The sequence below is a fragment of the Anomaloglossus baeobatrachus genome, chromosome 5, assembly GCF_048569485.1.
Source record: "Anomaloglossus baeobatrachus isolate aAnoBae1 chromosome 5, aAnoBae1.hap1, whole genome shotgun sequence".
NCBI lineage: Eukaryota > Metazoa > Chordata > Amphibia > Anura > Aromobatidae > Anomaloglossus > Anomaloglossus baeobatrachus.
Window position 1 is genome coordinate 52907156 of NC_134357.1, and position 24283 is coordinate 52931438.

At 47.5% G+C, this 24283-nt stretch overlaps 1 protein-coding gene across 4 annotated transcripts in view; it reads right to left on the bottom strand.

The window, feature by feature from the left end:
• Nucleotides 1-5615: 5615 nt before the first annotated feature.
• Nucleotides 5616-24283, bottom strand: part of ZRANB1 (zinc finger RANBP2-type containing 1) — an 88684-nt gene continuing 70016 nt past the window's right edge. For all 4 annotated transcript variants that reach the window (XM_075348505.1, XM_075348501.1, XM_075348502.1 and 1 more), the window contains exons 5-10: nucleotides 23044-23115; nucleotides 22772-22970; nucleotides 21458-21578; nucleotides 18463-18592; nucleotides 14746-14975; nucleotides 5616-6781 (exon numbers count right to left, since the gene is read on the bottom strand). In XM_075348505.1, the coding sequence (XP_075204620.1) occupies nucleotides 6563-6781; nucleotides 14746-14975; nucleotides 18463-18592; nucleotides 21458-21578; nucleotides 22772-22970; nucleotides 23044-23115 (971 nt within the window). In that variant the 3' untranslated portion in view covers nucleotides 5616-6562. The remainder of the gene's footprint in view (nucleotides 6782-14745; nucleotides 14976-18462; nucleotides 18593-21457; nucleotides 21579-22771; nucleotides 22971-23043; nucleotides 23116-24283) is intronic.

A 24283-nucleotide genomic window follows, 5' to 3' on the forward strand; every position in this document is an offset into this window, starting at 1 on the left:
AGCGCTAAGCATTGTGTGCTGCTCCCTGCTCTGTGCACATGTAGCTGCAGCACACATCGGGTAATTAACCCGATGTGTGCTGTAACTAGGAGAGCAGGGAGCCAGCGCTCAGTGTGCGCTGCTCCCTGCTCTCTGCACGTGTAGCTCCGTGCGCTGGTAACCAAGGTAAATATCGGGTTGGTTACCCGATATTTACCTTAGTTACCAAGTGCAGCATCTTCCACGCGGCGCTGGGAGCTGGTCACTGGTGAGCTCACCAGCAACTCGTGTAGCCACGCTCCAGCGATCCCTGCCAGGTCAGGTTGCTGGTGGGATCGCTGGAGCGTCGCAGTGTGACATCTCACCAGCAACCTCCTAGCAACTTACCAGCGATCCCTATCGTTGTTGGGATCGCTGGTAAGTTGCTTAGTGTGACTGGACCTTAAGGCTGCAGTATTTAAGAGCAAGATTGCAGAAGTGTCTAGTCGGCCGGTGACCGCTTACTCACAATGGAAATACTGGAATACCATATATTATCACGCCTGTAGCCACCAAGTAAGGCTTGCTCTCAAACCTGAATAACCCCTTTAAAAAAAAAAAAAAAAAAAAAAAAAAAATATATCAAATCATACATCCTTGAAACACTAATCGTGATTTACAGACCAGCCAAGGGGCTTCTGCTCCAAACACAACAGTCTCAGGTTCGAAGACTCTACACCATGGACCGGGTTGCATGAATACCTGAGGCTGCAGGATCTTCAGTGTACAGTACTAGATCCGTATTTTTTATCTCGTTTGTCACTTTTTCCAATCCTTATTGCATCAGTCAGAAAAAATACAGTGCACGCTTTTTTCATGGGGTCATTGACTTGCATTGTTTGATACAAAAGTAGCGGGTTTTTTTTTTTGTTTTTTTTTATAGTTTTTGACATGTAGTCTGTACAAAAAAAAATTAAAAAAAAAATTAAATGAAGTGAAAGCATACTGTAGCGGGGGCAGTGATATAGCTGCAATCATCACTACCATGTACCCAATAAGGGGAGAAGGGGGGAGTGAAAAATCCTTTCAGGGAATTAATCAGCAGGATTTTCCTATATAACCTAAAGCCAGTGCTGTACTGGCACTATCAGGCTGACTCTCTACATACAGTGCTATACTGGCACTATCAGGCTGATTCTATACATACAGTGCTATACTGGCACTATCAGGCTGATTCTATACATACAGTGCTATACTGGCACTATCAGGCTGACTCTCTACATACAGTGCTATACTGGCACTATCAGGCTGACTCTCTACATACAGTGCTATACTGGCACTATCAGGCTGACTCTCTACATACAGTGCTATACTGGCACTATCAGGCTGACTCTCTACATACAGTGCTATACTGTCACTATCAGGCTGATTCTCTACATACAGTGCTATACTGTCACTATCAGGCTGATTCTCTACATACAGTGCTATACTGTCACTATCAGGCTGATTCTCTACATACAGTGCTATACTGGCACTATCAGGCTGATTCTCTACATACAGGGCTATACTGGCACTATCAGGCTGACTCTCTACATACAGTGCTATACTGGCACTATCAGGCTGATTCTCAACATACAGTGCTATACTGGCACTATCAGGCTGATTCTCTACATACAGGGCTATACTGGCACTATCAGGCTGACTCTCTACATACAGTGCTATACTGGCACTATCAGGCTGATTCTCTATATACAGGGCTATACTGGCACTATCAGGCTGATTCTCAACATACAGTGCTATACTGGCACTATCAGGCTGACTCTCTACATACAGTGCTATACTGGCACTAATCAGACTGATTCTCTACATACCTGGAGTGGTCAGCTCAGAGGTTTAGGTTTTGAAATCCAAGAAAGTAAAGTCTATAAAATTAGCTGCTTGTTGAGTGACAGCAGCTGAGGATCTGATAATATTTGGGGGGGAATTCATAGTTATGCTAATTCTAACAGAGGGAGGGGATAAGTATTATACAAACAATTCCCTTTGTCTGTTGCAGGACTTGTGTGAGGTCATACCCATTTGATCTGGTATCCAGCATTGTTGGCTGAGGCCCCCCCCCATTCTGGTCACAAGGGGTATGACATCACCACAGGTCCTGCAAGAGACTCAAGGGGGTTTTACACGGTAGCGATATCGGTAACTATATCGCTATCGTGCGTACCCGCCCCCATTGTTTGGGCGACACAGGCATATCGCTGCCCGTCACGCACAAAATCGCGCTCCCCCATCACACGGCTTACCTGCCCTGCGACGTCGCTATGGCCGGCGATCCGCCTCCTTTCTAAGGGGGCAGGTCGTGCGGCGTCACACGGCAGCCGTCCAATAGAAGCAGAGGGGCGGAGATGAGCGTGATGTAAACATCCTGCCCACCTCCTTCCTTCCGCATTGCCGCTGGAGGCAGGGAAGGAGATGTTCCTCGCTTCTGCGGTGTCACACACAGCGATGTGTGCTGCCGCAGGAACGAGGAACAACATCGCTAATGAGAGATGAACGATTTTTGGATGACCTCTCCACGACAAACGATTTGTGCCACTTTTGCGATCGTTTTAGGTCGCACATAAGTGTCACATGCTGCGATAACGTTAATGACGCCGAATGTGCGTCACTAACGACGTGACCCCTACGATAAAACATTAACGATATCGTAGCGTGTAAAGCCCCCTTTAGTGAATTGTTTGTATAATACTTAGAATTAGCATAACAGGAGGAGAAGAAAACTATGAACAACCCCCCAGATATTTTCTGAGCCTTTGCAGCTGTCACTCAACAAGCAGCTAATTTTTTTAAACTACCTTTTTGGATTTCGAAACCTAAACATCTGAGCTGACCACTACAGGTATGTATAGAACCAGAGGGATAAAGCCAGTGCTATACTGGCACCAGGTTATATAGAAAAATCCTGGTCATTGGTTCCCTTTAAAGCCTCAGCTTTTTTTTTTTTTTTTGCGCATCAGGGGGAAAAAAAAAAAAAAGTAAAAAATAGTATCTTAAATTTGATTTTCATCCATTTTTTTTCCCATCAGATTAACATCAATTTCTCATTCATATTAAAAAAAAATAATAATTCAAATTTTCCCTACCATTAAAATAGTAATAAATCAATAGCACTTTGTCATCAGTGTGCTACTTGTGTCCCCCCCCCCAATCCCCACGGTACTATTATTGGATCAGATACAGGGTTTTTTTTTTTTTTTGGCCAGGCTATCTTCATCATAGATAGATAGATAGATAGATCTATATCTATATATGAAGCTCTTATGCTCCGGTCAAGAGACCAGCGGCGAGTCCATGCAGTGAGGTCAGAGAGCGGACATCTGCATGAGACCCAAGGCCTCCTTCACATGCAAAATGTGAAAAAGCACGTGTACTGGTGTCAGTGGTTTTCCGGTATGGATAGAATAATTAAATTATTAAGCTTCTCCTATACATGCACAGTACTGATGCCTTCCAGGCGCTGTACGTGTTGTTCATGGACCCAAGTTGCTTGCATTGGCCCTAATCATCTTGGCTGCCAGGAGAAAACAAAATAGAGATCCCTCCATGTGGTTTGCACGATTAGACGGTACAAATAAGAACACTGACGAGATTAGCCCCATAGGTTATAATTAGTGATGGGTGATTAGTAACTATTCGTGCTCGAAGAATGCTTATTGAGTACTATTCCAGTACTCAGCATCTAAGGGGAAAACTTATCTCCTTGCGGAGACTGACAAACCATTCTGTCTTATAGCTGCAATGCTGCTCTGGGAAATATTCAAGAGTGTCTCTTCAGGGAGGAAGGAGACAATCTCTGGTGCCACCTCTTGGAAGTAGCAATGCTAAAAGTCAAAAGTGGCTCTTTAAAGAGCATTTTCATAGGACTTAGGATTTATGCCAAATCAGAACCTCAATTTGCACACACTGCACTGATGAGGGACAATCTCCCTGAAACACAAAGTATGAGATCTGATAAGGCTGTATGAGAAGCCATAGTGGAGCCAGAGGAGCATAGCAGCTATAAAGACACCTCACTGGCAGCTAGATTGCGGAGACTGACAAACCAATCTAACTGCCAGTGAGGTGTCTTATAGTGCAATGCTCCACTATAGCTTCTCATACAGCCAGATCAGATCTCATACTTTGCACTGACGAGGAGCAATCACCCCGAAACACAGTGTGTGCAAATTGAGGTACTGATCTGGCAAAAATCTTAAGTCATATGACAAGGCTTGTTAAAAGGGTCACTTGACTTTTAGGATTCCTACTTCCAATAGGTGGCACCCAAGTTTGTCTCCTTCCTCCCTGAAGAGACCATTTCAGTACTCTGCCTGAAACAAAAAATGTTCGGGTTCCTTATTGACTTGCATTAGGTTTGTTATTAGTGACGAATACCGGAATAGTATTTTGAGATTTGTTTCAAATAATCCGAACCTGAATAGTTACTATTTGTAATGGGTGCATGTGGTATTAGTGGGAAAAAAAAACCCCCAAAAAACAAAACAGATTCTATGCGTACTGAAATCACGGACATGTGACGGAGACCTAAGAGTTTAGATGACCTTCTCTTGATTAATTAAAACCCTTAAATTTGTAGGTTTAGTGTTCCTTTCATGAAATGGTCAGGATTAATGTGTCTTGGTGGCTTCTCCTAGATTGACTGAAGGATGGAGAACATTAAAGGGAACCTGTCAGGAACCATGAGCAGTTCTGGGTGTATATTGCTAATCCCTTCCTAACAGTCCCTGTATACACTAGCGTAGATAAAGAGATCTTTGCAAAAAGTATTTCTAAAGATTCTTTATAATATGCTAAAAAGGCCAGCAACTAGTCACAAGGGTGTTAGTTTCTTGGCTAGTCGCACCCCCCCTTAGCATGTTAGTACACCCCTGTGGGCATGCTTACATACTATTGAATGCGCAGTGTCAGAGGATGATCTCACTTACCTCTCTGCTGCCATTGTGTCAGAGTCCTGGATTTCGGCTCAGTGCGCATGATCCAAGACTTTTGGTCAAGCGCACTATGAAGCCGGGTGTACGAGTCCTGGCTTCAAACCATGTAGTGCGCATGACCGAAACTCCAGGATCATGCACACAGAGCCGAAATCCAGGACTTGGATGCAATGGCAGCAGAGAGGTGAGAGAACCCATGGCTCTGACACTGCGCAGGGGTAGACTTACATGCTAAGCGGGCTGACTAGCCAAGGGAAGTAATGCCCTCTCGACAAGTCCCTGTGGCTATTAGCATATGATATATATATAAAAAAAAAAAAATAAATCTTTAGAAATACTTTTTCTATAGATATCTTTATCTATGCTATGCTATATTGCTAATCCCTGCCTAACTGTCCCTGTATACCCTAGCAGGGACAGTTAGGCAGGGATTAGCAATATACACCCAGAACTACTCGTGGTTCTGAGTGTATATCGCACCTGACAGGTTCCCTTTAAGCAGCAGGCGTCTGGGTTCATTGGGAAGTGGTCTTGGACCTGTACAAAGTGAGAGTGTAATAGATGGAAAGGACCCCCTTCTTCAGTGACTTGTGCCTTTTTTTTTTACCTACCGTTCGATCCTTCCAGACAGAATTAAGTACAAAGTGACACAGAAAGCAGTGCGAGATATTCACAGCAAGACGATGTATTTGTGCCACATTCGCAATAAAGTCCAAGCTGGAAAACTGCACACAATCGCTTTAGAGCCTAATTCCTGCATGTGAGAGGGGGGACGAGTGACGCTGGACAAATAAATATATTAAAGGACAAAAAAAAAATAAAAATAAAAAATACTTGGGTGACGGAGGAAATAGGAAGCAAAAAAGCTGACGTAAAAAAGGGAAAAGAAAAAAAAAAAAAAAACAAAACTAGTCAACTTTTTTCCATTCAACCCTTAACTATTTCATTACCACAAATAAAAAATAAAAAATAAAATCAAAAGGGGATGGGGTCTGACGTCTGAGCCCATCGCTGCTTGTGCATGAAGGCAGAGCCTTGATCCTGTGTTCTTACCACTTGTGTACAGAAGCTTAAAAGTAAATGATTAACCCCTTTATTGCTGAAGACAGACACAAGCCGTTTGTCTGTAACTGTGCAATATACAAAGCTCGGCCTGTCTAGTAATGCCAGGGTTAAAAATCAAGTGAGGGACAAATTAAAATAAGTGAAAAGGGGGAAACATAAGCTTTGCTAATTAAAAAAAAAAAAAGTCAGGAACTAGGGGAAAGCAAGAAAAAAAAAAAAAATGGCCGACCCATTATACTTATGAGCTGACCAAGGGATTTTTTTTTTTTCACCTCCGAAAGTACTCTCCCCCCACCATTGCACAACACATGCATTATACGCCAAGATTTACAACCCAGAGGGAGAGGCAAAATGAAAAACAGTGTCCAGTCTCAATGACAAGGAGGTCTTCTTCTACAGGAGCCATTTCCTCAGGATTTAGGTGGGCTGGAGCATTCCTCCCTGTGTCAGGCCTCAAGTGGTTGAGGCAGGGTCCCATTACCTCAGGTCCCAGTCATGATCCACATCAGGTGCGGTTCAGACATTAAGCCTTCAACACTAGAGCCTTCTTCTCACTCGTCCTCGTCGTCTTCATCTTCCTCGCCGTCAGACAGTGCCGTGCAGGGGCGGATCTGACGATAACCATCTAGCCATTTCTCCACCATCTGCGTCACTAGTGGGTGGTTGCGACGGCGTGAGCTTTTCTGCATGGCTACCAACACGCCGCCTTCAGTCACACAACAGTCCAACCATTCTCGCAGGAGCTTTTCCTGCTGGTCCTCGTTGCCGAGCTGAAAGGACAAGACAGACTACCGTGTAACCATCTGTATATAAGTAGATAAAAATGTAGAATACGGCAGAAATAATACAGCAGGCCGACCCACACCACAAGCACCCACTACAAGGTCTCCATGATCTGAAGGGAGCTGGAGTCATCAAGGGAACAAAAACAGAAAAGAAGGGAATTTTGTTTACTTACCGTAAATTCCTTTTCTTCTAGCTCCAATTGGGAGACCCAGACAATTGGGTGTATAGCTATGCCTCCGGAGGCCACACAAAGTATTACACTAAAAGTGTAAAGCCCCTCCCCTTCAGCCTATACACCCCCCGTGCTGCCACGGGCCCATCAGTTTTGGTGCAAAAGCCCGAAGGAGGAAAAAATTATAAACTGGTTTAAAGTAAATTCAATCCGAAGGAATATCGGAGAAAAGAAACCATTTAACATGAACAACATGTGTATACAAAAACAGGGGCGGGTGCTGGGTCTCCCAATTGGAGCTAGAAGAAAAGGAATTTACGGTAAGTAAACAAAATTCCCTTCTTCTTTGTCGCTCCTTATTGGGAGACCCAGACAATTGGGACGTCCAAAAGCAGTCCCCTGGGTGGGTAAATAATACCTCATAATAGAGCCGTAACGGCTCCGTCCTACAGGTGGGCAACTGCCGCCTGAAGGACTCGCCTACCTAGGCTGGCATCTGCCGAAGCATAGGTATGCACCTGATAGTGTTTCGTGAAAGTGTGCAGGCTCGACCAGGTAGCTGCCTGACACACCTGCTGAGCCGTAGCCTGGTGTCGCAAGGCCCAGGACGCTCCCACGGCCCTGGTAGAATGGGCCTTCAGTCCTGAGGGAACCGGAAGCCCCGAGGAACGGTAAGCTTCGAGAATTGGTTCCTTGATCCACCGAGCCAGGGTTGACTTGGAAGCTTGTGTCCCTTTACGCTGGCCAGCGACAAGGACAAAGAGTGCATCCGAGCGGCGCAGGGGCGCCGTACGAGAAATGTAGAGTCTGAGTGCTCTCACCAGATCTAACAAGTGCAAATCCTTTTCACATTGGTGAACTGGATGAGGACAAAACGAGGGTAAGGAAATGTCCTGATTGAGATGAAAAGTGGGCAAGGCAAATGGCCAGGGAGAAAACCCCTGAGCAGAGCACCACGACAGGAATATTTTCCACGTCCTGTGGTAGATCTTGGCGGACGTTGGTTTCCTAGCCTGTCTCATAGTGGCAATGACCTCTTGAGATAATCCTGAAGACGCTAGGATCCAGGGCTCAATGGCCACCCAGTCAGGTTGAGGGCCGCAGAATTCAGATGGAAAAACGGCCCTTGAGACAGCAAATCTGGTCGGTCTGGCAGCGCCCACGGTTGGCCGACCGTGAGATGCCACAGATCCGGGTACCACGACCTCCTCGGCCAGTCTGGAGCGACGAGGATGACGCGGCGGCAGTCGGCCCTGATCTTGCGTAACACTCTGAGCAACAGTGCCAGAGGAGGAAACACATAAGGAAGCCGAAACTGCGACCAATCCTGAACTAAGGCGTCTGCCGCCAGAGCTCTGTGATCTTGAGATCGAGCCATGAATGTTGGGACCTTGTTGTTGTGCCGTGACGCCATTAGGTCGACGTCCGGCATCCCCCAGCGGCAACAGATCTCCTGAAACACGTCCGGGTGAAGGGACCATTCCCCTGCGTCCATGCCCTGGCGACTGAGAAAGTCTGCTTCCCAGTTTTCTACGCCCGGGATGTGAACTGCGGATATGGTGGATGCTGTGGCTTCCACCCACAGCAGAATCCGCCGGACTTCCTGGAAGGCTTGCCTACTGTGTGTCCCACCTTGGTGGTTGATGTAAGCCACCGCTGTGGAGTTGTCCGACTGAATTCGGATCTGCTTGCCTTCCAGCCACTGCTGGAACGCTTTTAGGGCAAGATACACTGCCCTGATCTCCAGAACATTGATCTGAAGTGAGGACTCTTGCTGAGTCCACGTACCCTGAGCCCTGTGGTGGAGAAAAACTGCTCCCCACCCTGACAGACTCGCGTCCATCGTGACCACCGCCCAGGATGGGGGTAGGAAGGATTTCCCCTTCGATAATGAGGTGGGAAGAAGCCAGCACCGAAGGGAAGCTTTGGTTGCCTGAGAGAGGGAGACGTTCCTGTCTAGGGACGTCGGCATAATGTCCCACTTGCGTAGGATGTCCCATTGAAGTGGACGCAGGTGAAACTGCGCGAAAGGGACTGCTTCCATTGCTGCCACCATCTTCCCCAGGAAGTGCATGAGGCGCCTCAAGGGGTGTGACCGACCTTGAAGGAGAGATTGCACCCCTGTCTGTAGTGAACGCTGTTTGTCCAGCGGAAGCTTCACTATCGCTGGAAGAGTATGAAACTCCATGCCAAGATATGTCAGCGATTGGACCGGTGTCAGATTTGACTTTGGAAAATTGATGATCCACCCGAAACTCTGGAGAATCTCCAGAGTAACGTTGAGGCTGTGTTGGCATGCCTCTTGAGAGGGTGCCTTGACCAGCAGATCGTCTAAGTAAGGTATCACTGAGTGACCCTGAGAGTGGAGGACCGCAACTACTGTAGCCATGACCTTGGTGAAAACCCTTGGGGCTGTCGCCAGGCCGAACGGCAGTGCCGCGAACTGAAGGTGTTCGTCTCCTATGGCGAAGCGCAAGAAGCGCTGATGCTCTGGAGCAATTGGTATGTGGAGATAAGCATCCTTGATATCGATCGATGCTAGGAAATCTCCTTGGGACATTGAGGCGATGACGGAGCGGAGGGATTCCATCCGGAACCGCCTGGTCCTTACGTGTTTGTTGAGCAGTTTTAGGTCCAAAACAGGACGGAAGGACCCGTCCTTCTTTGGAACCACAAACAGGTTGGAGTAGAAACCGTGACCCTGTTGCTGAAGAGGAACCGGGACCACCACTCCTTCTGCCTTCAGAATGCCCACCGCCTGCAGAAGAGCCTCGGCTCGCTCGGGAGGCGGAGATGTTCTGAAGAATCGAGTCGGAGGACGAGAGCTGAACTCTATCCTGTAACCGTGAGACAAAATGTCTCTCACCCAACGGTCTTTTACTTGTGGTAGCCAGGTGTCGCAAAAGCGGGAGAGCCTGCCACCGACCGAGGATGCGGTGTGAGGAGGCCGTAAGTCATGAGGAAGCCGCCTTAGTAGCGGCACCTCCGGCGGTCTTTTTAGGGCGTGATTTAGACCGCCATGCATCGGAGTTCCTCTGATCCTTCTGAGGCCTTTTGGACGAGGAGAATTGGGACCTGCCCGCACCCCGAAAGGACCGAAACCTCGACTGTCCCCCTCCTCTGTTGGGGTGTTTTTGGTTTGGCCTGGGGTAAGGATGTTTCCTTTCCCTTGGATTGTTTGATGATTTCATCCAATCTCTCACCAAACAAACGGTCGCCAGAAAATGGCAATCCAGTTAAGCACTTTTTGGAAGCCGAATCTGCCTTCCATTCCCGCAGCCACAAGGCCCTGCGTATTGCCACCGAATTGTCGGCTGCAACCGCCGTACGGCTCGCAGAGTCCAGGACAGCATTAATAGCGTAGGACGCAAATGCCGACGTTTGAGAGGTTATGGACGCCACCTGCGGCGCAGACGTACGTGTGAGTGCGTCAATTTGCGCCTGACCAGCTGAGATAGCTTGGAGTGCCCATACGGCTGCGAATGCTGGAGCAAAAGACGCGCCGATAGCTTCATAGATGGATTTCAACCAGAGCTCCATCTGTCTGTCCAGTGGCATCCTTGAGTGAAGCTCCATCTTCCACTGCAACTATGGATCTAGCCGCAAGTCTGGAGATTGGAGGATCCACCTTGGGACACTGAGTCCAGCCCTTGACCACGTCAGGGGGGAAAGGGTAACGTGTATCCTTAAGGCGCTTGGAAAAACGCTTATCTGGACAAGCTCGGTGTTTCTGGACTGCCTCTCTGAAGTCAGAGTGGTCCAGAAACATACTCTTTGTACGCTTGGGAAACCTGAAACGGAATTTCTCCTGCTGAGAGGCTGACTCCTCCACTGGAGGAGCCGAGGGAGAAAAATCCAACATTTCATTGATGGACGCAATAAGATCATTCACTATGGCGTCCCCATCAGGAGTATCAAGGTTGAGAGCGGCTTCAGGATCAGAATCCTGATCAGCTACCTCCGCTTCATCATACAGAGAGTCCTCTCGCTGAGACCCTGAACATTGTGATGATGTCGAGGGGATATCATAGCGAGCTCGCTTAATCGGTCTGGGGCTGCGGTCCGTGTCAGAGACCTCACCCTGGGATCCATGAGACACCCCGGGAGGACATTGCTGTTCCAACTGAGGGGGACCAGGGGGCAATGATTCCACAGTGCCCCTGGCTTGAGATGCCGGCCTGGACTGCAAGGCTTCTAATATCTTAGCCATAGTCTCAGAAAGTCTTTCAGTAAAAACTGCAAACTCCGTCCCTGTCACCTGGACAGTGTTAACAGGTGGTTCTCCCTGGGCCACCCTTAGCAGAGGCTCCGGCTGAGAAAGTGCCACAGGGGCCGAGCATTGCACACAATGAGCGTCAGTGGAACCTGCCGGCAGTATAGCCGTACATGCTGCACAGGCAGCATAGTAAGTCTGTGCTTTGGCACCCTTGCTATTTGTGGACGACATGCTGTTGTCTCCTCTGAGCAATACAGGAGGTTATATAGACAAAAATCAACAGTGCACCATACAGTGTAAAGTATAGACTATAATCATATAATCTATAAGTACACTTCTGCACTAGTGGGGCCAGCACCACAGGTGCTGCTTACCGCCTTCGCAAAGCGGTTGTGTGGGCACCAGAAATCCTGCCTGGGTCTCCCTGAGCTTGTCTCTCTCCTCTCCAGCGTTAGCAGAGCTGAGAGGAATGGCTGCCGGCGTCCTGAGGAGAGGAGGGAGCCGTGGGCGTGACCCAGAAAAGTGCGGGAACTGGTGCCCCACTGTGCAGAGTGAGGGGGGTGGAGTATGCAAAGCATGCTCCAGCCCTCAGTGCTGCCGTCCTGTACAGCGTCCCGCCCTTCCCCTGACTGGCAGGGCTGGGGGCGGGAAGAAAACGAGACTAGGCCGCAAAAGCCGGGGACTCGAGTTATAAGCGCGGCCGCCGTATAAGCGCGGTCGGCGCGGAAGTCCCCGGCGCATTAACAGTCCCAGCCGCGCCGCAGTGATAACCATGGCAGCGGCGGTCAGCGCGGCAGTCCCCCCTACACGAACACACTCAGCGACGCTGAAGTGTGTAATGGCACAAACGCAGTCAGCGCTGCTGTCCCCGGTGCACTAGCACACCCAGCAATGCTGGAGTGTTGCTGTGCGCGGTCCCCACGGGGACACAGAGTACCTCAAAGTAGCAGGGCCATGTCCCTGAACGATACTCGGCTCCTATCCAGCATGGTCCTCAGGAGCTGTGGATGGAGCACGGTCTCCTGTGCCTGGAGACCGAAAGGATCCCACTTCACCCAGAGCCCTAATTGAGGGATGGGGAAGGAAAGAAGCATGTGGGCTCCAGCCTCCGTACCCGCAATGGATACCTCAACCTTAACAACACCGCCGACAAGAGTGGGGTGAGAAGGGAGCATGCTGGGGGCCCTGTTATGGGCCCTCTTTTCTTCCATCCGACATAGTCAGCAGCTGCTGCTGACTAAGCTGTGGAGCTATGCGTGCATGTGTGCCTCCTTCGCACAAAGCATAAAAACTGATGGGCCCGTGGCAGCACGGGGGGTGTATAGGCTGAAGGGGAGGGGCTTTACACTTTTAGTGTAATACTTTGTGTGGCCTCCGGAGGCATAGCTATACACCCAATTGTCTGGGTCTCCCAATAAGGAGCGACAAAGAAAAAAGTCCTGTAAGATGGGTTCCTGTTCATGACTATCTAGGGCAGGCGGCCTGCCGAAGGATGCTGTGCAGCTCGCAGAGAACCGGGGGCTCCGGCTCCCACCTCCCTGTATTCACGTCTTTCATAGGCAAATACAGCTAAATGTTTCAGTGCCAGGACTAGGGCATAGCGGCATGAGGAGGAGGACAGCACGCCGCGCCATGACCCCATCATATGGCTGCTGCCGCCGCCGAAGCGCAGAGGAGGCAAGGATGTGCGTACACACTCCAGGAGGAGCCGAAGAGTACTCATCCTAATGTAGGAGGGGGGGTGCCATATATGGGGCAACGAGGGAGAGGATTGTGAAGGAGGCACAGATTTCAGGGGAGGGTTATAGACGGAGAGGCGCTGTGTGGGAGGGAATAGACGGAGGCGATGTGGGTATGGGGGGGGGGGGTTATAGACGAAGAGGCGATGTGGGTATGGGGGGGGGGGGGAGGGTTATAGACGGAGAGGCGATGTGGGTATATGGGGGGGAAGGTTATAGACGAAGAGGTGCTGTGGGTATGGGGGGGGGGGGGTTATAGATGGAGAGGCGCTGTGGGTATAAGGGGGAGGTTATAGACGAAGAGGCGCTGTGGGTATAGAGGGGGGTTATAGACGGAGAGGCGCTGTGGGTATAAGGGGGAGGTTATAGACGAAGAGGCGCTGTGGGTATAGGGGGGAGGTTATAGACGAAGAGGCGCTGTGGGTATAGGGGGGAGGTTATAGACGAAGAGGCGCTGTGGGTATAGGGGGGAGGTTATAGACGAAGAGGTGCTGTGGGTATAGGGGGGGGGGTTATAGACGGAGAGGCGCTGTGGGTATAAAGGGGGAGGTTATAGACGAAGAGGCGCTGTGGGTATGGGGGGTTATAGACAGAGAAGCTGTGGGTATGGGGAGGGGGGGGGAGGTTATAGATAGAGAGGAGCTGTGTGGGAGGTAATCGAGGGAGAGGAGCTGTGTGGGAGGTAATCGAGGGAGAGGAGCTGTGTGGGAGGTAATAGAGGGAGAGGAGCTGTGTGGGAGGTAATAGAGGGAGAGGAGCTGTGTGGGAGGTAATAGAGGGAGAGGAGCTGTGTGGGAGGTAATAGAGGGAGAGGAGCTGTGTGGGGGGTAATAGAGGGAGAGGAGCTGTGTGGGGGAATATTATTTTGTGCAGGAAGCACAGTAAAGGGGCAATTATTTATTCAGGGGTGCAGCATGGGAGATATATCTTTATTTATGGGGCAGTTTGATAATTTATTTTAAAAAAGGCCTAGTGTTGGGATGTGCTGCTGTAGGTGGAGAAGAGGGAAGTCTGCAGAGATGAGCTGTGGGCATGAAATCTCATCATGGCACCAGTACTACGTGGAGACAAAAGGGATGGGAATGATCAGAGAAGACGTCACGTATAAAAGGTGCCTGGATGTAAATGTTAATTTTTGATCATGCCAGAGTCTCATGAGGGGTCCAAGTCTGATAATGGCTGGTAACAACAACAACTCCCAGTATCTTCTTAAAAACATACTGGGAGCTGTAGGATTACATCATACAAGTGTATATGGAGCGGACCTGAAACTGCAGTTGATGACTGTATTAAGCTTGGTGATATTCCTGTACTGACGGTGGATATGATCATGTAGCAATCCATACTCTGCTTCATGTTAGAACTCAAAAATCCTCAAAATTTATTTTTGAGATTATGAGGAGGATTTAGTTGAGTTTCAGCTCCAAAAACTCAGTTCACATTGAGTTTCTGCTCCAAAAAAAAAAAATAAAAATAAAAATCAAAGGTCCAGATCAAATACTCAAAACTTGGTTGTGCAGACGTATACAAGTAAATACTCCTTTAAATTTTTTGGTGGCCCTCTGGATTAGGTTGTGTGTGACAATGTGGCTCTTGGACAAAAAAAAAAAAAAATATAGATGTTGTGCACCCCTAATCTAGAAATGTCAGCTATAGACCGAGTTCAATAATGGAAAATGAAAGCTGACTCACTTTAAAACATTACTACTACTTATATTACACTGAAATTTCTTTATCATGACAGCAATGAAGTGGAGGGAATGAAAACAACCCCATATAATTTGGTGAACATACCATGGAGGAGCCTGCACGGCCTCTTACCTCTTGCGCTGACAGGAAGTGAATGTGTAGGAGCTTCCGTTCACTGTCCACGAGCGGCAGAAATGTAACCGTTACGTCGTCGTCTGTGTTTAGATTTGCACCGGCCCCACGATTGTCATAGCCATCATTCTCCATTGCTACCAGAGCTGAGAAGTGTCCCCTTGTGTAGCCCAAAGCAATTGGGCTTTTCCAGCAGAAACTCTGCTCCCACAAAAGTGGCAAGTACACTCCTGAGAAAAAGACAAGCAGCCAGGGCACGGTAAGAGTGTATTAGACCTTTTCACATTTTCATTTATATTGCTGTTATCTCTGGCTTGATCCTAATAAGCAATTAAAAGGGGTTCTCCAGGAAATTTGATCAATAAAAAAAAAAAAAAAAAAAAAAAAAAAAAAAATTTAAACATTTTATTTAGCAAAAAGGCACGCTTTATCTAGTGCACTCTGTCAGGATTTTAAAGATGGCAACTTCCATCTAGAGTGTGCAGCCCATCCTGGGACAGACGTCCTCCCTGCACTGTCAGGCTGACTCCGATGGATGTTCATTCTCAGTCAACTAAAGAAAGGTGTTAATTTTCTCCTTTAGTCCACTCCGCTCAGCGTCTTGCCAGATGGACTGAACAGAGGAATGAGAGTTCACAATGCCTGACCAGAAGCTGCTCTGATCCAACATAGATGAGGAGATATTCATCACACAGCCCATCATACTGCGTGTCCTCTGAACCATAGGACGGGTGCACACTGATTTATGGCAGTTGCCATCTTTGAAATTCTGACAGCGTGCACTAGATAAAGCATACCTTTTTTTTTTAATTTTAAAAAAAGAAAAGAAAAAAAAAAAAAATAGGTCAGGCATTGTGAACTCTCATTCCTCTGTTCAGTCCATCTGCCAGGAGGCTGAGCGGAGTGGATTAAAGGAGAAAATTAACACTTTTTTTAGTTGACTGAGAATGAATATCCATCGGAGTCAGCCTGACAGTGCAGGGAGGATATCTGTCCCAGGATGGGCTGCACACTCTAGATGGAAGTTGCCATCTTTAAAATTCTGACAGCGTGCACTAGATAAAGCGTGCCTTTTTCGGTTTTTGTTTTGTTTTTTTTAATTCAATTCAATGAAATTAATACACATGAAAAATAATTTTATTTCATAATGATTCTTGGAGAACCCCTTTCATTCAAGGAGGACGATGCAAGAAACATATCCTCACTGTCAAAGTCCCATAGTAAATATTGTGTTGCTTGTGTATGGTCGAGGCAGGACTCTTCAGGTTATAATGTTTAAGGCAAGGATGCGAATATCTGAAAATACTTACCTTCTATCCTCAATGTGGAGAACTACTAAAAGATCTACAATACCTTATGGCCGCTCTCTATGGAGTCAGCTATAGTTTAGGAGTCGTTGGTTACTTGCCAACCTGATGCTGATTGACCGCTTTTTTTTTTTTTACTACACATAATATAGGAAGAAATCTGGCAGACAGCCAACAGGGACTACAAGGACTATTTATTGCCCTACTTTTTTAAGTCACTGTACTTGTATGGTAAACTAAGTGATACTGTGGTGCAGCCTGTACAAAATGTACATACAGTGGTGTGTATAAGTGTTTGCCCCCTTCCTGATTTCTTATTCTTCTGCAGGTTTGACACACTTTAAATTTGTTTGAGGATCTGAAACATTTGACAAAAGATTATGCAAGTAAACACAAAATGCAGTTTATAAATGAAGGCCTTTTTTTTTTATTTTTTTTTTTTATTAAAGGGCACTTGTCACCAGATTTTGGGACTATAAGTGCGGCCGGCCACCACCAGTGGGCTCTTATATACAGCATGTTACAATGCTGCATATAAGAGGCCAGGCCGCTGTGTAGAACGTAAAAGTCACTTTATAATACTCACCTAAACGGTTGGTGCGGAGCAGACTGGTCAAATGGGTGTCTCCGTTCTCCGGGTGCGGCGCCTCCTCATTTGGCCATCTTTGTCCTCCTTCTGAAGCCGGGGTGCATGACGCGTCCTACATCATGCACAAGCGCTGGCATTGAGGTCCTGCGCTGGGCAGATCAAAGTATTGTAGTGCGCCTGCGCAGGGCCTCAATGCCAGTGTGTGTCGCCGAAAGAGGAGGCGCCACACCCGGAGCCACCCATTTGACTAGTCTGCACCGCACCAACCGCTTAGGGGAGTATTATATAGTGATTTTTACGTTCTACACAGCGGCCTGGGCTCTTATATACAGCATGTTAGAATGCTGTATATAAGAGCCCAGTGGTGGTGGCCGCAGCTTGTCACCAAATCTGGTGACCGGTTCCCTTTAATTATTATTATGGCAAAAAAGAAATCCAAGCCTACAGGACCCTGTGTGAAGAAGATGACTGGGCCAAATTCCTCAAGAGTGTTAAAAACAAAAAGACAACAACGACGACGACAACACACACACACACACACACACACACACACACACACACACACAGTTATTGCAGTTGTTCCTGCTAATGGATGTGCAACCTGTTATGTTTAGGGGGCAATTACCGTATTTTTCGCTTTATAAGACGCACTTTTGTTTTGGGGGAAAGTAGGGGGTGCGTCTTATAATCCGAATATACGGTTTATATACTGCAGGGTCCAGGGGAGGTGGGGGCAGCTCTGGAGCGGTGCTAGAAGCTGGTGAGCGGCTAAGGCTGCAGCGTTAGATCTCCTGCTCCCGCTCATATAATATGCACTGCCGCAGTCCATCACCGTGGTGCTGAAACCGCACCGCGGTGACGGGCTGGGGGATCGGCGCATATTATTTGTGCCTGTGCTCCCCTTTGATCGCACATGCCCACCTGTGTTGGATATGGCCCCCATACTGCAGCCCATAGTAAAATAAAAAAAACAAACTCTTTTACTTACCTCCTCCAGCGTGTCTCCCTCCTGCTGCTGTGATCAGGCATGCAGAGATGTTACTCTGCTGTACCGATCACATGACCGGCACCGAGAACCAGGAAGTGCAGGAACTCAGCAGCACGGAGGGAGACACGAGGGAGGACAGCACTGGAGAAGGTAAGGAAAGAATTTATTTTACTAAAAGCAGCAGCCTGGGGCCGTTTGTGCCTGCCACAGGGGGGCCGTTTGTGCCTGCCACAGGGGGGCCGTTTGTGCCTGCCACAGGGGGGCCGTTTGTGCCTGCCACAGGGGGGCCGTTTGTGCCTGCCACAGGGGGGGCCGTTTGTGCCTGCCACAGGGGGGGCCGTTTGTGCCTGCCACAGGGGGGCCGTTTGTGCCTGCCACAGGGGGGCCGTTTGTGCCTGCCACAGGGGGGCCGTTTGTGCCTGCCACAGGGGGGCAGTTTGTGCCTGCCACAGGGGGGCAGTTTGTGCCTGCCACAGGGGGGCAGTTTGTGCCTGCCACAGGGGGGCAGTTTGTGCCTGCCGCAGGGGGGCAGTTTGTGCCTGCCGCAGGGGGGCAGTTTGTGCCTGCCGCAGGGGGGGCCGTGTGCCTGCCACAGGGGGGCCGTGTGCCTGCCACAGGGGGGCCGTGTGCCTTAATAAAAGGCTTTTATTTATAAGTTGCATTTTGTGTTTTCTTTGTCTAATATTTATATTTGTCTGGTGATCTGAAATATTTAAGTTAGACAAACCTGCAAAAGAATAAGAAAATCAGGAAGGGGGCACATACTTTTTCACCCCACAGTACATTGCAGAGTCTGTACCTTACTGATGTGATGCAGCAGATATTAGTTCTACCTTGAAAACGAGTGTATCCCAACGTCTCCCCGCGGAAGCTCTTGTAATATTTCACTCCGTATACTATGATTGGTCTTCTGAGAATATGCGCAAGAACAAAGATGTGCGTTTGCTCCAGGCTGGCCCCTGGCTGGAAGATAAAAGCGAGAAAATACAACACACGGTCAAGAAACCTTCAAATTCTTTGTGTATATTTTATGTATTGCATAACTTAAAAAGATCATACACCGCAAAGGTTACATTAAATTACAGTGTTGTAATGGTTACAATCCTGCATCATTTGCACAGTGTCCTCCAAGGCGCTCCTCCGCACTTCTCTCTGCCCAGCCGAGGGCAGATCAAAGTACTGTAGTGCGCACGTGCGGGCGGTCTTTGACCTTTTTCTCGCGCCTGCGCATTATACAAGTGGCTGCTGATAAGTCTTTGGCTTTGTGATTTTTTTTTTGTTTCTATGATAACGAATGTTACATCACATGAAAGCCTTATGTGTCTAATATATGTTTTCAAGATCTTGTGTTTGCTGCTTATGGCAACAATGTTCTACACACGCGGGAAAACAAAAAAATGGTCTAATGGTCAGAGTCTAATGCGATATTCACAGCAACTGAGAGCAGAGGAGGGATAAACTTCTTGTTTCTGCAAGGAAAGTCCGCGAAGGTTATTCATGGTGATATGTCGCAGATATTGGGGGATCAATGCCCCTCATATTCCACAGTTAAGAACTGGGTTATCAAATTGAAAACGAGCCACTTCAGCCCCAATGATGAGGAACGTCCTGGACGAGCGAGAGTGGTGGTTGTTCCGGAGATTGTCGATGCTGTGCACAACCTCATACTGGAGAATTGATGAATTTCAGCTAAAGCAACAGCAGACATCATGGGGATTTCCCGTGAACGTGTTTGTGTCATTAGCCATGAACATTTGGACATGAGGAAGTGATCTGCAAAGTGGGTCCCCAAATGTTTGACAACAGATCAGTGAAGCATGCGAGTGAAAACTTCCGGTCCATTTGTCAGCGTTTCCAGACTGATAAGAACTTCCAGAATCGACCGGTCACTATGGATGAGACCTGGATTTATTTGTATGACCCTGAAAACAAGGAGCAGTCAAAAGAATGGACGCATAGTGGTTCTCCTCATACAAAAGCTCATGGTGCAAAAATCAGCCACTAAGGTGATGGTGTCTGTGTTCTGGGATAAGGAGGGTGTGCTGCTAGTGGACTATCTTCAAAAGGGTTCCACCATCAATACAAGGTATTACACTGAACTTTTGGTCCAATTGAAGGCAGCTCTGAAGGCCAAAGGTGCAGCAAGCTGTCCAAAGGAATATTGCTCCTGCAAGACAACGCCTCTGCTCACACTGCACAAGCGACCACGGCAAAACTGGCAGAGCTGGGATTCCAGACGGTGACCACCCACCTTATTCATCAGATCTAGCTCCCTCCAACTATCATCTGTTTCCAAACCTGAAGAAACACCTCAAGGGTACCAAATTTCACACCATTTCTGATGCCATGGCTGCTACGGATGGCTTGTTTGAGGCACGACCAAAATCCTTCTTTTAGCTGGGCTTACAGAACTTGGAATACCGATGTAAGACATGTATTGACATCAGTGGAGAGTATGTGGAATAAATGTAAAGTTTCATCATCCTATCTCGTTTCTTTCTGGGTAAAGACAAAGACTTAGCAGCCCCTCGTAACACTTTGCTCTGCCCTCAGCTGGGCACATTAAAGTGCACCTCGGTGTGGATTACATAGGATACGTCATGTACACGGGGCTGGGAAGGAAAACTGTGTGCATAAGATGGAGCAGGCGCCTTACCAAGAGCAGTGATGCCCATCGCACCGAACCACCCCCCTTCCCCAAGGTGAGTAATAAGGTGTTTTGTTTTTTTTTTTTTCTTTCTACATAGCAGCCTGGGCTCTTTATATACAATATTCTGGAATGCTGTATACAAGAGCTCACTAGTTCATAGGGGAAAATCCTGATGACAAGTTCCCTTTAAGAAAAAGTCTGTATCTGATGTCCATAAAAGTGCTGTACAGATTTTCCACAAAAATTAATAGTATGGGGTCAAAGTGAGTCGCCAAACTGTGGTGTGACAGCTATGAGCAGGAGGCTTGGATGCACGGGTTCCAGTCAAGAAGTCTCATCTCCGCAGAGAATGGGAAGGTTTGACTGGTGTTTGCAAAGAACACAGCAATGGAAAGAGACAGGTTGGTCCAAGGTGTTGTGGTCGGATGAATCCAAGTTCATTCTGTTTGGTAGTTTTCCAGTTGGGCAGTATATAGTGTGGCAATCCATACCAAATACCTTCAGTGAAACATGGTGGTGGCAATGTCATGGTTTGAGGCTGCTATGAATGCTACCATGTACAACGATATACTGGAAAATATAATGCTGCCACATGGTAAACCCAAAGTAGGCCGGGGCTGGAAGTTCAAGCAACACAATGATCCTAAGCAAATTGGTTAGAAAAGAAAAATATTCATCTTTTGCAACGGCCAAGCCAAATCACCTCATTTACACCCTATAGAAGAGCACCTTTGGGATGAGTTAGGGTAATAAGTTGGGGCCAGGACCCAGAACAATAAAGAAATAGTTTGCAGATTTGCAAATGGAATGGAGCAAGATCCCTAAAGAGGTCTTTAATACCTGAGTGGAATCAATGCCCCGTCGGTGCGGTGCAGTAATTAAAGCAAGAGGTTATACTAAAAAATACTAAGTTATGGAATTGTAAAGAATAAATGACTCTCGATGTTGTGATCAATACATAGTAGATACAAAACATTTGCAGTCAGTTTTCATCACCAGGAAGATGGCCTCACAACCACCAGGCAAAAGTAAATCACACTTTGAAAACAAATGCAAAACTTTTGGTCGCTACTGTATATAGAGACTGTGCCCATAGAGACCGTAATGGACGGGTACAGAAGTGTCATTCTATATTCCTTATTCAATCATACATCACACAGGGGATTTCTACTCCTTACCTGGCTAGCTAGTGAGAGAATAAACGCCCAGTCTTCCTGCCATTGTTCCTCTCTCAGAGAGAAGTGTAGTCCAAAGCTCTGCGAGTACCAAGACTCCCACTCCTTCCAACGGCTGTAAAACCTGGGAGAAAAAGAAAAAAAACAAAACAAAACCCCAACAATGGTTAAACAAAAGTAAAAAGCAATTCTTGTTAATACAGTGTGTCCACCCATATCCTGTCCACCACCATTAACTTGAGAACGGTGGCAGCTATAGGCATAGAAGTGGTGTCTAGGTATAGTAAAGTAGCCAGAAGTCCACTGGGGTCAGATCAGGTTAGCGTGAAGGCCACTCCACAAAGCCACCATACCCAATGACTTGTAGGAAGGTCTCCATGAGGTATCGCTTCACGTCCGCAGCCTTGTGAGTTTTACACGTTCTAATCATAGCATTTCTGTATGCAAGGTGTCGATTCATATTGAATTGATTATGCCCTACAACTTTGTAATTCACTTTTTTTCTCTATCTCGTTCAGTTTTCGAAATAAAAATGCTAACTCCGTTGGTTTCCACCAGGTGGCGCTATAGGTGGTTTCATTGTGTAGCGCATGGATACTTTACTATACCTAGACACCACTTCTACGCCTATAGCTGCCGCCGTTCTCAAGTTAAATGGCGGTGGACACACTGTATAAATAAAATATGCATGAAAATCATTAACCAAAAACTAAGTAGGCCTTATAAAAAGAAGATTTGAGAGGATGAAAATAACAGTTTAATAAGCAGGTCAAGTTTAGTTAAATTTAAAAGGGAATCTGACAGCAGCTTTTCTGCTATGTAATCTGAGAGAAGCACGATGTAGGGGCTGAGACCTTGATTTCCGGGATATGTCACTTACTGGCCTGTGCGTGCTTTCTAGAAAATCAGTGTTTTATCACCGCAGGACTAGCTGTGTCATGCCTCCCAAACCTCCGGCTGTATAACCCCCAACCTCACTAGTGATTGGCAGCTTTCTGACAATATACAGTGTACACAGAAAGCTATCCCAGAAATCAAGGTCTCAGCCCCTAGCAGAGTCTTCAGATTACATAGCAGAAAGCTGCCAATCAGTGGTGAGTGGGGTGATACACAGCCCAGCATTCAGATCACGGCTAGATCTGCAGCAAAGAAAACAATGGATTTAATCAAAATGTCATAGGCAGACCAGTAAGCGATATCGCTGGAATTAGGCTCTCAGCCCCTACATCATTCGGTTTACATAGCAAAACTCTGGTGACAGATTCCCTTTAAGCTGAGAGATAAATAGGAGCTGTAAGGCGTCCCCGGGGCCCTTACCAGTGGGAGCAGTCATGGAGGCTGTCATGCAGAGCCTTCCTTAGCACCGAGTCTTTGTCGTAGATGCCCCAGGTTGCTTGTAGTACGGAGTCCAGCAGGCAGTCGCCTGCAGTGCGGTTCCAAAGTGCATAAAGTCTGCTGTCCAGACGGGTCCCCAGCTCCAGTGACCAGTTAATAATGGGAGATTCCTCCTCTAGTTCTGGAATAGAGAGTGCAGGTGATAAATAATTCATGTTATAGGGAAGGTTTGTGCAATCAGCAGAAACAATTACCTTTTTGAACATCCCGGTCCAGAACTTCATCAAACAGTTTCTCCTGAACAGCGGGAGGAAGATCCTCTATATCTGCAGAGACGCAAGAAAGGACTAAATCTCAGGACTATCTACAGTATCGCATATTATATCATACTAAAACAGCCAACCAGTGCTAATATTAGCTCCCTCTGCTCCCCACATGGCACTTCGTGACATCGCTACCAAAATATTGTCGGGGTCACGGTTGTTGTGACGCACATCCGGCGCCGGTAGCGACATCGCAATGTGTAAATCCTAGGAGCGACGATGAACGAGCGTGAAACAGTCAAAAATCGGTGATCGGTGTAACGTCGTTCATTTTCATAATGTCGCTCCTGCTGCAGGTACGATGTTGTTTGTCGTTCCTGCGGCAGCACACATCGCTGTGTGTGAAGCCGCTGGAATGACAAACATCTCCTTACCTGCCTCCACCGGCAATGTCCCGCTCATCTCCGCCCCTCTGCTTCTATTGGCCGGACGATTAGTGACGTCGTGGTGACGGACGCCGAATGCACCTCCCCCTTGAAGGAGGGATTGTTCGGCAGTCACCGCGACGTCACCGACCAGGTAAGTGCGTGTGATGCTGCCGTAGCGATAATGTTCGCTACGGCAGCAATCACAAGATAGCGCACGTACGACGGGGGCGGGTGCTATCGCACTGGACATCGCTAGCCGATGCTAGCGATGTCGCAATGTGCAAAGTACTCCTTAGGCCAAGTTCACACTTTGCATATTTGGTGTGGATTTTTCTTGCAGATTTGCCTGCAGAAATCCACATCGCAATACCGTACACCAGCAAAGTGGATGACATTCAACAACTCTTATCTGCATAATGCACAGATTTTTTTCATCCGCAGCATGCCAATTCATTTCATGCGTTCACATGTGCAGATTTGGAAATCTCAGGCTGAGTTCCATTGTTTTGCGGATAAGTGACAAGCAGCGATGGAAGCACAGTGGAATCTTGGATTAAGAGTGACTTGGATTGAGAGTGTTTTGCAAAACAAGGAAACAAAGTTACACATTTGTAAAAAACTTTAAGAGCAATGATTTGCAATAAGAGCAAATACTCACCGTGCACACTTCCGGTTCTGTCCTTTCAAATCAAATCAAGCTTTATTGGCAGGACCAAATACAAATTAGTTTTGCCAAAGCAAGTGTACAATAGGGACTGGGACTGTGGGGATGGTGGGTAGGGACCATAGTAAGGATGGATGGG